Raw genomic sequence first — 13,109 nt, 5'->3', positions numbered from 1 at the left:
CTCACTCACTGTGGGACGCTGACTTCATCTTGTTCCATCACATCCCCACCCCAGGGCTTGGCTCTACAGGTAGGCCTTTCTACTACAGAGCCAATTTGTTCAAGTAAATGCTTCCTAATACTATTTACACTTCCTAACACTATTTACATCCTTTTTTGATGATTAGCATCATTTTCCAAGTTCTGACTAGCAGTAAAAGCAGCTGTTGGTGCATGTTTAACGTGGGTTTAAATTAGCCACAAGTTTCTCCAGAAGAAAAAAAAATCTAGCTCTATATATATATATATATATATATATATATATATATATATATATATATATATATATATATATATATATATATTTTTAATATGCTTTGCTTTTTTGCTTGAGAAGGCCCTGCCCATTGTTTAAATGTTTCCATTCAGTTTACTGCAGGTGGTCTTCAGAGATTACAAAACAAAATAATACAATTTGACCTCTGTGTATATGTGTGTGTGTATGCTGTGTTTAACTAATACAGACAGGTCTAGACTGTGGCTTCATCCATAGTTTTTAGTGTTTCAATATTTTGATTAACCTTTTCTCCTTAAGGCATGTCTGTAAAAGAGACAGATCGGCCTGTCACAAGCTTGGCGTAAAACAAAAAGCTAGAAGCCAGGAGGAAACGATCGTAGCAGGGCGCTCCTTTCATTGAGATGACACAAGTCATATTTGCGGGTGTGCTGGTTTCCAGTTTAAGCAAACCACATTTGGTTCATAAATGGAAACAGAAGCTTTATGTCATGCAGACTCCACAGTAAAAAGAACCTAGACTAATCTATTTCACATTTAGCCCTGATACAAGCTGGAGAAAACCAACACAAAGACACCCCTCTCCCCCACTCTGGTCTAACTCCCATAAAAAGCAGTCTAGCAATTTATTCAACCCAAGTTAGCTCACCCCTAATTACTAAACAAGAAAAGCTACACTTTACTGAATACGTCTACAGAGCATAAGACACCCAGCAGCTTATTAATGGGGGCACTAACAGTTGCCTCTAAACAATAACAGTTAACAATAACAGCTTTATGTCTTTTATCTTATGGGCAGTCTGAAAAGGCACCTCCAGTGCCACAGAATGTATGTCCCCCCTGAATACTTCCACATTTTTGTACCACTTTATTTTTCTGCACATAATTCTGTATCAATGCACTTTCAACTAAAACCTTTCTCAAACTCTAACCTTAAATTTGACTCTGACAGCTCCAGTCTCAACTACAGTAATACACGATAACAGCCTACAAACACTGGTCACACTTACTAGCATTATACAGGTCGAATTTACTTGAACACAGGATAAATAACAAGCATGCATATAAGGGGGAACAAATGTTTGTTCTCCTGGGGGTACAAATATTCAGGGCAACTAATATTTGTTTCCACAAGAATTCAGACCTAGGCCTACTCAATAGTATTTCTGTAACTTGGACTAATGTATTCTGTAGGCTAGATTAATCTCACCAAAATCATACCTGGCAACAGTCCCTACATTGTCCCAATAGTTTTCTAGGGAATTCCTCACAGCTCCCTTTCTCGTGTATGATGCTGTTTCTCCTTCAAAAAGGCTAAACTTTTTCTTGTACGATACCTTCGTTGAACATCACAAGGAAAATCATAAAATACAGCTGTGTACCGAATATAAAGCCAATACTGTGTGTCAAAGCTTTAGGTCTTTATCACCCAGAAAGCAAACAGTCTCAAAAGCAGAAAAAGCAGCCATCTTAGGTGATAGGTCAACGTGAAGGGTGGCGCACTGAAATATGAAGTTGCAATCTCAATTAATTAGCAGGGGGTAGAGACAGTGACAGTTGATTAACAAAATGAAGAAATAAGCTCCCTTCACAGGCGACATTCATCACCCCCAGATAAACCCTCTCTTAACCCATTAAATGCCATTGTCCACATTTGAGGACAGGCTACTATGTAATTTTTTGGAGCATTTTTAACTGGCTTGTATCTATTAATTTAATGTCCTCTCTAACTATATTGCTATGATGTTAGCCACAAAAGTTAAGTCTAAATGTAATCGTTAATTCTGCAGCCCTTCAGATGCTTTTATGACCCCCTCAATATAAAATAAGAAACTGAAGCTGCTGCCCACAGTGTTGATAAAGCTCCATTTCCTATGTGCTACATTTTTTTTTTCTGTGAAGAAATATTGATTTAGAATGTATCAAGCTACATAAATACAGCTTGAGTTCTGATTTTTTTCAAAGAGAAATTAATTTGGTTCTTAATGGCTTAATCAATATTCCAGTAATGGCGTCTTTGGTCCAGCCCATTTCCTAGCTGCTGTCAGGGTCTGGGCAGATTCGGTGTTCCATTCTCCCACTGCTTCTCTTTGTGCTGTCTTCTATTGCTCAGTACGGTATGTATGCAAGCAGCATCCCACACAATGACTTCTCATGTGCTATGTGCCTTGCAACTTCTCCCAAGACCTCCCCATGTTTCTAATAATAACCTGTCTATAATTAAAGAGCACCCAGCCCAAGCTCAGACCCTCCGGATAACAGCATTGTGTGTAGGAAGCAGGCAGGGCAGTGTTGAAGAGGACTGCCCTTACCAGACAGTTATCATTCGTAAAGCTTACTCAATGTCTAAAAGAAGCAAACAAGTCATTGTGTAGTGCTTATCTCTCGGCAACAGAATTCAATATGCCTGGTAGTCTCCCACAAAATAGACAGCTTCTAAACAGAACAGAAAATAAGTTCTGAGACATCGATTTGGGATCAGATAGAAATAAACAGAATTAGTATAGAATTTGAATGGTGCAAAACTCCCAATAATCTTTGTAAAGAGAAATAAATGCTAATACAATGAGGCAGGGGGTGTGATATACTGTAGTCCATCGCGTGTACAGCTGCGGTGGGACCAGAGCAAGGGTGGATATGTAAAAAGTCGGATAAATGAATCCTGTTTTAAATACCATTATACACAGCTGTAACAATTACTATATTCACACAATTACTGTTTTGAGATTAAGCCTTTATTAGGGAGCTGCCCTAAATCACTTGTTTAAAAAGATACAGGGTATTAATGCTTGTGACAGGGTAGCTGTCTGCCGTGTGGATGCGTGCATTCGCTGCTGAGTGACAGGCAGGAGACTGAGACGGAGGTTGAAGTTGATTTATTTACATATCAACACACTGAACAGCTCACGTGACACTACCAGCAATGGTAGTGCACGGAGTTCATGCAACACAGTGTATGAAAACTCTGGTGGGGTCTGCATCTCTGAACTAATCTTCTCTGTTCAATAATAAACGAACTCTGGCTACTCACCCAGCTGTCGGTGGTTTCAACTTGCCACTTAAATGAGCTTCCACATATCAGAACTTATGAATGGATGAGCAATGTTTCTGGATTTTGCATTTTTTATGCAGTCACTTGAGACCCTCAAGCTTGCGCTCTCATGGTTTATGTCACCAGAAACCCTTGATAGAATTATAGCCATATTATGCCCAGTTGGGTGTGCATCATTCCTTATACTACACATGGGAAGGAAGGATTACAGGGCGAACAGGGAAGCTTATGAGACTTCCCCTTTAATCTTTACATCACCCTGCATTACCTCCAAAGTGCTTTGCAATCAGTCTCAGGCTCTTTCTGGCTCTTCAAATAGGCAGAATACACGCAGGGTTGCTGCAAACCCCTACCTCAATGATGTAGTCTTTCCCGTCTTTGCCATGGACTGCCTTCACTGCACAAATGTCCAGACCCCCAAACATCTCAGCGCAGGAATCCGCCCACATGCGGTATCTGCAAGAAAATTGAGGTTTTTACAGGCGAGAAGCAATTCCACACACAGCTCCCAGCTTCAAATAAAGCAGCACTTAATAAAATGTCTGTAAGTGCTCCCCTTTTATAACGCTACAGTCAGGAATCAGAGCTCTGAAGCCTTCAGAATGAAAGTGCTAGCAGAATGATATTATGGGGCAAATGGGCATATGACTATGGTTCTGTGGTATACAGTGTCGCCTTATAAAGGGCGGAGCACTGCAAATGTGCATCAACATCCACTTTCCAATGTCTAAAAACTGATAACCCATAATTACAGTGGCTCTCAAATGTATTAATTTTATTGTGTTACAACATGGAATCAAAATGGATTTGATTAGGAGTTTTTGCCACTGATCAACACAAAAAAAGTCTATAATGTCAAAGTGAAAAATAAAATCTACAAATTGTTCTAAATTAATTATAACTATAAAACAGAAAATAATTGATTGCATAAGTATTCACCCCCTTGAGTCAATATTTGGTAGCGGCACCTTTGGCAGCAATTATAGCTATGAGTCTATTTGGCTCTTGCAGACTTCATCAGTTTTCCTCCAGGATTTTTCTGTACTTTGCTGCATCCATTTTGCCCTCTATCTTCACAAGCTTTCCAGGCCCTGACGCAGAGAAACACCCCCATAGCGTCATGCCGCCACCACCATGCTTCACAGTAGCGATGGTGTTCTCAGGATGATGTGCGGTGTTAGGCTTGCGCCAAACATAGCGTTTAGCATTGAGGCCAAAAAGTTCTATTTTGGTCTCATCAGACCATAGAATCTTCTTCCACTTGGTCTCAGTCTCCCACATGCCTTCTGGCAAACTAGCCAAGATTTGATGTGAGTTTTTTTCAACAATAGCTTTCTTTTTGCCACTCTCCCATAAGGCCAGTTTTGTGAGGCACCTGGGCTATTGTTGCCATATGCACAGTTTCTCCCAGGTCAGCCGTGGAGGACTGTAACTCCTTTAGAGTTGCCATAGACCTCTTGGTGGCCTCCCTGACTTGTGCCCTTCTCACCCGGATACTCAGTTTTTGAAGATGGCCTGTTCTAGACAGATTCACAGTTGTGCCATATTCTCTCCATTTCTTAATAATGGACTTTACTGTGCTCCGGGCAATATTCAATGCCTTGGAAATGTTCTTATATCCTACCCCTGATTGGTGCTTTTGAAGAACCTTATTCCGGATTTGCTTTGAATGTTCCTTTGTCTTCATGATGTAGTTTTTGTTAGGAAATGTACTAACCAAGTGTGGAACATCCCAGAGAAAAGTGTATTTAACCTGAAATCATGTGAAACACTTTAATTGCACACAGGTGGACTCCATTGAACTAATTATGTGACTTCTAAAGACAATTGGTTGCACCAGAACTTATTTAGGTGTGTCATAGCAAAGGGGGTGAATACTTATGCAATCAATTATTTTCTGTTTTATATTTGTAATTAATTTAGAACAATTTTGTAGATTTTATTTTTCACTTTGACACTATGGACTTTTTTTGTGTTGATCAGTGGCAAAATTAAATCCATTTTGATTCCATGTTGTAACACAATAAAATGTGGAAAAGTCCAAGGGGGTGAATACTTTTGAGAACCACTGTACATTTTCTGTAGATAAACTATCTGTGCGTCCCATTACCAACTGAATATATGTGCATGCAAAATGTTTGTGGGTTTATCAAGTTTTTCCAACACATCTTTTTTTTAAAATATTTTCAGAAAATTATTTTGTAGGAAACTGCAACCTAAAGCAAATATGAAATTGTGGGATGTCAGATTTTTCCAGGACCTCCTCAAATGATTTTCAAGTTTCAGGATACGTCTTTTTTATTTTTATAAATAAAAAAGCTGTTGCCCGTGGCATATATCAACAGCATGTACAGAAAATGTCGTTTTAAATCACAATTAATTAAGCGGTGATATGCAAAAAGATGAAATAACTATGACGTACAGATGGACGGATACATGGACAGACAAATACCCCACTAAAGCTCCACAATCTGATATTCTCAATAATTAAACTAACAAATGTGAATACAATGACAGTTGGATAAGTGATTCTCCAGAGAGATGCAGAAATGTAGGTGTGTCATACAGATGGATGTACAGTGTAGCTACAGATGGATGTACAGTGTAGCTATATGGAAAAATGTGAAGTAGGACATACCGTTCACTGCCTCTACAACCCCTTCAGAGGGGGGCACATTACCAGTGGGGCACCTTGTTTTTTTAACCAATTCCCTCATGAGCCAAGTGAATTGCGTTGAAATAATCGGTTGTATCTCTTTAATGTTAAAAATGTGAACAGTCAACACTTGTTTCGTAGAACTTACAGTAACTATTGTAATTGGAGTACCCATTAAAATTACTTTGAATTTCTGACATTTAAACTTGCAGAAATCAATTATTCAGGATATCAGCTTACTAGACTGCTGGCACTCCCCCTCCAATTAGCAAGGGATGACTCTGTACTGTATTTAGGGAGTCTGTGAACCAAAAAACAGGGAGCTCATTATTTGCATCTTCCAGATCGTTTTACTGTAATCTGTGTTTTGTCTTCTACTAACATTCAAGGCTGTGTTCTTCTATTCAGACAGAAACTGTTCGGGAGCTTGTCATAGCAGTGACAGAGCAGGAATATGTAATTTTAAAACAGAGATGGTGCTATTGTTTTTCTTTTAAATAAATTTAGTCATCTCCAATTTTTTTACCCTGGTTTTCTCCCCAATTTAGTGTGCCCAATTGTTATCTGTATCCTTGGCCCACTGCTCGCAACCCCCCTGCTGACTTGGGGAATGGAGGCTTGAGCATGTGTCTTCTGAAATGTGCTCCTGCAAATCTGTCATTGTTTGCACTGTAGATCCACAGCAAGGCCACCAGACCTATAGTGCCGGTGAGCCTACCGGGGTAGTGCTTGGCCAATTGTGCACTGCCCCCTAGGGGCTCCTGGTCATGGTCGGCTGTGACATAGCCTGGACTTGAACCTGTGATCCCCAGGCTATAGGGCACATCCACATGGAGCGCCTTTGCTGGATGCGCCACTCGGGAGCCCCCTGTGCTAGTGTTAAACAGCAATTAAGATGATTGCTTGTGGACGAGATTATTTAAATGCGTATTAAGAAGTTGCCGATGTAACTTGAGGTTTATCTGATCCCTGATGGACTAAGCCATGTCCTTTTTTAGTGAGGATAGTATCAACCACTTTTTGTAGGAAGGTAATCATGGGATAACTATGGATAGGTTTCTGATACAGTCCAGTGCCGTAAAATGCTCTAAACAAACCTAACAGGGTGGAGTCTGAACCCCTTGTTTCTTATAAGTTTGATATTTTTATGATGGAGTGATTGATGATATAGTTGTCTTGGTTCAGTCCACATTGACTGTTTACCTCTATCCCTAGGTCAGGATTATGGCTATTGTCAGGATCTTGGTATGTGGCAGCCCCCTTAATTGTCTGATACAATAATGAAACACTGTTGCCCTTTCCAGACTGAACACAACCCTATGGCATACAACAGGATGCTTACCTGGATACAAATCGACAGAATAAAACTGATATTTACTTATAAGCCCTGCAAGCCCTTGGGTATCCATACAGATAATAGCAATAGTTTTGCATGTGAATACATTAAGTATGTGTAGTGAAACTCTAGTTATCTGTACTGTACTGATATTTACAGCATGCACTAACACACTTGTGTGAATGTAAAGAGGGTCTCCATAGCCTCTGACTGGTTCTTATTGTCATTATTCAAATCTTGAGTCTGTAGTTTTTCTTTTGTTTTCTTTCATAATTCTAAAATCCGGTGCTTTGACTAGTTTAGGAGCTGTATCTCCCTGCCATAGACATAAACAGCTTTAGTGTATGTGTGTGTGTGTGTGTCTATATATATATATATATATATATATATATATATATATATATATATATATATACACACACACACACACACACACACACACACACACACAGTATATAATAGATCCAACAATTAAACAATGAATTAGACAATACACATAAATGTGTCGAAAGGGTACACCCTGTGTTTTGTGTTTTGTTTTGTTCAAATCAAAATGTATTGAAATAAATAAAACATAAGAAGATTTTGCTGCACAACATCAGTGGTCATGTCTTGAAGAATATAGTTTTTTGAGTGTGTGACCTGTCCCGACTCCACAAATATCAACAATTAAGCGAGGTATGCGTGGTTGGTTTACCATCGCTATGAACTATTTTATGACCTTGTAGAGACATTATTTCATATACAAAGTGCCTTCTATTTCTCAGCACATTTTTTAAAAAATTTATAAAGAGTTGATGTGCACAAATGCCTTTATGACTGCATAAATCCAGAGAAGTTTCAGTCCAGTTAAGGTACCTGTATTTTGAAGTGTATCCATGAAATGCAAGCAAGGAGGTGGGCTTGCTGTGAAATGAGTGGCACTGTAGTTAAATATAAAAGTAGAAGAGTCTCTGAGGTTCAGTTGCAGTAAGAATCTAAGAGACGTACCGATCAGACATGGCGATCTGCTCCAGCATTGCAGATCCTGTGTTTGCTTTCCAGTTGCCGGAAATGGAGGTTCTCCTTAAAAAACAAGACAATTAGCAATTACACATGCTGTTCATTTGCTTTTTGTTCATTTTGTTTCATTGTACAAACAGGGTCAGGAGCACAGTGCTATAATCAGCTCAGACCCCACCATTCTGCCGCTGACACACAGACACCTAAAGGTGGAAAAAGACACTTGTGGAAATAATTGTAGAAATTAGATACATGCATTACCCATATATGTGTTACTATAAGTTCAATATACAAATAAAATGTGAATTTGTATAATAATTCTCGTTTAAGAAAATCTATATTTTAGTGGTTTGCCGGTACCATCAGATTTAGGACTACACCACTGATTATAGCTGTATGGGGCATGCAATGAAAAGAATCTGCTTACAATTCTATATTCAGTAGCAGGCTTTGTGCTGTCCTATCAGGACTACAGTGCAACATTTGTTCCAAATCCATTACATTTCTATTGATGATAATTATTACACTGTAAGATATGTCATCCTGTTCTGTTCAGGGGAAGGGATTCTGTCAATCTGTGAGAAATGGTTTCTGTTATAATAAGAGACACACTGTGCACATATTCATTTATTATAAACCACAAAAAACAAGACTATACTGTAGGAGCCACTCTTCAGAGCTCTGCTGTAAATTCTGTGCACAGGATATAACATCTATACACAGGAAAGGGTGTAATGGAGGGTTAATGCATCCTTAATAGGGGTTTGGCAGGGCCGAGGCACACGTGCAAATGTTTTTGTTTTGCTTGTAAAGAAAATCTGTTTAATTTGAAGGTTTTTGCTAAGGTTGTGTTAGATAAGGCAGTGCTGGGAGGTTAGAATTCCCTCCCTACCTAATTGAAATTCATGTACAGCAGGTGGCCAAGTGTTGATTGAATAATTGATTATCAATCAACCCCCACCACCTGCCTTTAAAAAGGGGCTGAAAAGCCAGTTTGTTCTATAAACAGGGATACAGACTGTCTGGGAAGGTGAGTTTGTTCTACAAGCAGGGATACAGACTGTCTGGGAAGATGAGTTTGTTCTACAAGCAGGGATACATACTGTATGGGAAGGTGAGTTTGTTCTACAAGCAGGGATACACACTGTCTAGGAAGGTGAGTTTGTTCTACAAGCAGGGATACACACTGTCTGGGAAGGTGAGTTTGGTGGTAGGATCCTCACGACTGCGTTGTCAACCACAGTGAGAAAAATATAAAAGAAAAACTGTACTGATATCTAGGATCACTGTGTGTATATCAGAATCGAAAGTACTGGAAGCAATAGGGGAACATCTTAAGGGATGTTAATCCCTCCCAAGTATAGAGAGAACTGTTCCTGGAGTGGGACCTTTTCTAGGGGACTTTTCTCGACCACGGTCAGGGCAACTTTTATTTCCTACTTGTTTTGAACGGTGTTTTGTTTAGCATTTTTTGTATGAATTATTTTCATGTACACTGGTGTGTATGTCCTCCTGCACTAAGGCTACCATTGCTGCTACCCTAGTGGTGGCCACCTGCCACTGCAACCACTGTAACTTCTGTCAATGAAACCTGGACGTCTGAGCAGCGTTTTCAACGTCAACCACACAGTAACAGAACACCCCTGCTGTAACAGAACTCGTACCAAACTAAGACAGCACATTAACCCTGTCTTGACTTCCTAACACTGGCTGCCTGTAAAGCTCAGAATTGGTCCTACTTCTAACATATAAGGCTTGTAGAGAACATGGTGAGCTGGTGTCGCTGTACACTCCAGGCCGCTCTCTGCATTCCTCCAGCTCAGGTCTACTCTGTTTCTCCCTTCCTCCTTTCTCTGTGGGTGGAAGAGTTTATTCTAATTATGCACCCAGACCCCGGAACTCACTCCCTGAGACTAGCTTATTCTTGATTGTACCATGCTTTGTGATAACTCTGTTGTGAAAGGAGCTATATAACAAACAATTGTATTGTTACAAGGGGAAATAATTGATCGATTAATCTTTTTATACCCGATATCAAAAAATGGTGTGTGAAAAAGAAATCTTGAGAGAGCGGGTACTTCTAAAGACCCTGGCAAAAGGATAACTAGAAGCTAGAAGGTATTCCCGATATTTCACAAACTCTCGAAATGAAGAAAAAAAATACTGCAACTTGAAACATTTTGCACGTTGCTTTCACAGCAGTACTACAAGTTTCCTATAATCTAAAGCTCCTTTCACACAAAATGCTGCTACTTAAAACATTCTTTACAGATTCATACAGCACGAAATTGTGCAATCTGTGCTGGTAAAATATCGTCATAACCCTTTCACACAGCCAAAGGGATCATGTGAGTGCAACTCGTTCTTGATTAGCCATTGTATTTGAAAAAAATTAAAGGGTGTAACACCGACGACAAAAATACCCAACACATCCGGTAAACAGTACCGGCATAGCATTTCACACAAGAGTTGAGACGATTCATGGCGTCTCCAAATCAACTCGCAAGGTGGTTCAGAGACGGTATAAAATATGACGGCTGTGTGATGGTATAGGCAATTCACACAGACCAAAATGCTGCATCAGTGCTGGTTCTGAGCCATCGTAACTTGCCTGTGTGCACGAGGTATTAGTTGCAAGTAATTTTTCATTTTAATCATCGTATTTCTTTCAAACGGTATCAGAAAATTAGCAGTTATATCATACATTTTCTTTGGCAAACTAAAATAAAGTAGCAGCTTGTTGTCTCCAGGAAGGGATTAAAAGAGAACCCAACTCTCCATTGCAGATTCCAGCTGCCTTTTAGATTGATGATGCTGTAAATTGGGATTTTTTCTTTCCTTTTTCTGTGGAAAAACCTAGAAGCAGACTGGTGCTTTCACGGGTCAATGGTGTGACTCTGAATCCGGTGTTGGGGTATTGCACTGATGAGTAACAGGAGCCTTACAAAGACAAACACAGTCATAAATAACCATGCAAGAACAGTGTTCTTAGAGCAGGTCATGCAAGGTTTGAGACACTACAGTGTTACAAATTGTCAGTGGTGCTGTTTTCAGCTGTTAAGTGTACTTTACTGTTTTGGAACATTAAGAAATACTAAAATTCAATCACAGTCACAGGGATATGTCCGTACCATGGTCTTTGGGGTTAAAATGGAGACCTACCAAGGGCATACAAAACCACCTGAAATGCCTGCTATATGTAGAACACACTTTTGTGTATATGAACTGTCCTTGGCATGATTATTTTATGTTAAATGTAACAGCTGAATTCTGTCCAATCATTTTAAGTTGTCAGTTTTAATGTCTAGTGTCGAGCACATTCTCACTAACCTAAATTACAGAGAGCAGTTAAAACAACAACAACAAAAAAAAAGAAATAAAATAAACTGAAACAGATGGTAGGCATGCTAAATCACTGTGTGACAGTCGGAAACTTAAACAAGGGCTTAGAAATCACTGTAGAGATAGAGAGTGCACTCCATGTGTTAGTGACTTTAATGGAGTGGTTATCTTTTAGAGTTTTGTGTTTGATTAAGTGTAATACTGGCATAATATTAAAATGAGAGAAATTACGGTACAATAATAAATAATAATAATAATAATAATAATAATAATAGCAGAACAAATTAATGTTTCTTAATGCTGCCGAGTGCAGCACTTTTTCTTTGTAGTTTTTTGATTACTGTGTTTTATTTTCTCTTTTTGATTTCACCTTTTGTTACTGTTATTATTTCAGAGCACTTGTGAAAGCGCCCGAGTATCTGTTTACCTGTGGACTTGTTTACCATCATTGGTATTCAGGCCACAGGAAACAGCACCCACTGTGGGCTAAAATAATTTATCACAAGTACCAAACAAAACAGTAACTAAAACTGGGCACCTGTGCGGTGTTTCAAGTACACCCTTCTGTCTCCCGTGTGTCAGTGAATTACCCACCACCCTTCCACAGGGTGTTTTATCATTTTTTTATTGGTTAAAACCAAAAATCAGAAACTCTAAATATAAGGCGTCTTAAGCAGTATCAAGTTGTTTATTTCTCATTTTGTATCATGCTAAAACTATGATTAAAGAGCGGTTTCAGAACAGCTGTCAGCTTGTAATCTTTTCCACAGCAACTGTTTTTATGCTTCTGCAGTTCCATATATCTTCCCTGGCTAAGCTTGTGAGCTTACCTGATATCAAGGCGACTTTCTACACCCTGGCCGATGCTTTGAAGACTGGCTAAATCCCTGCTGAGCTCCAAAGTACAAACGTGGGGCCACGGGCTGCTCTCTGAATTCTTTATCGTGTTCCTGTGGACACGACAGCTCCCTGTACATCAATGTAAGCTTGTGGATTAGCTTGCTCTTTCACTCCTCTCTATTTTCACGCTGGATTGTGTTTCAAATCCCCTCTCAGATCTCCGAGCATCCCTTTCCTGTGAGCTGCTCTGTAATCACTGTCAAGTAAAGCAAGGGGTCTGAGGCTGGCTTTGTACCCCATCACTTATCTTTCGTTTACACTGTGTTGTTGTTTTTGGTGTTGCACCTGACTGGGTGCAGGTGTGTTTTATTAGTGTGGATTTGAGGGGTCCTAATATGTTTTTCTTTTAAATAGTTCTTTGCTAAAGTAACTTTACAGAAAGACTACTCCAGGATGGTTAATGAAATAGTTTTGCCTCCAGCCTCACCACACCAGAGAGTGGTATATTACAGCAATGGCTTCCAAACTGCGACCGGGGGACCCCTGGGAGGCCACGAGATGGTTCCAGGGAGTCGCAGCACATACAGAAATGTTCTCTCCCAAATGAC

General features: G+C 39.5%; 1 protein-coding gene across 2 annotated transcripts in view; it reads right to left on the bottom strand.

The window, feature by feature from the left end:
* Positions 1-13,109, bottom strand: part of LOC121319518 (synapsin-3-like) — a 223,186-nt gene that overhangs the window by 26,704 nt on the left and 183,373 nt on the right. For both annotated transcript variants that reach the window (XM_041257035.1, XM_041257036.1), the window contains exons 9-10: positions 8,308-8,382; positions 3,679-3,781 (exon numbers count right to left, since the gene is read on the bottom strand). In XM_041257035.1, coding sequence (XP_041112969.1) covers positions 3,679-3,781; positions 8,308-8,382 — 178 coding nt within the window. The remainder of the gene's footprint in view (positions 1-3,678; positions 3,782-8,307; positions 8,383-13,109) is intronic.

This window comes from Polyodon spathula, chromosome 8, assembly GCF_017654505.1.
Source record: "Polyodon spathula isolate WHYD16114869_AA chromosome 8, ASM1765450v1, whole genome shotgun sequence".
Lineage (NCBI taxonomy): Eukaryota > Metazoa > Chordata > Actinopteri > Acipenseriformes > Polyodontidae > Polyodon > Polyodon spathula.
Note: the sequence above shows the minus strand (reverse complement) of the source record. Positions and strands in the feature narration are given on the sequence as shown.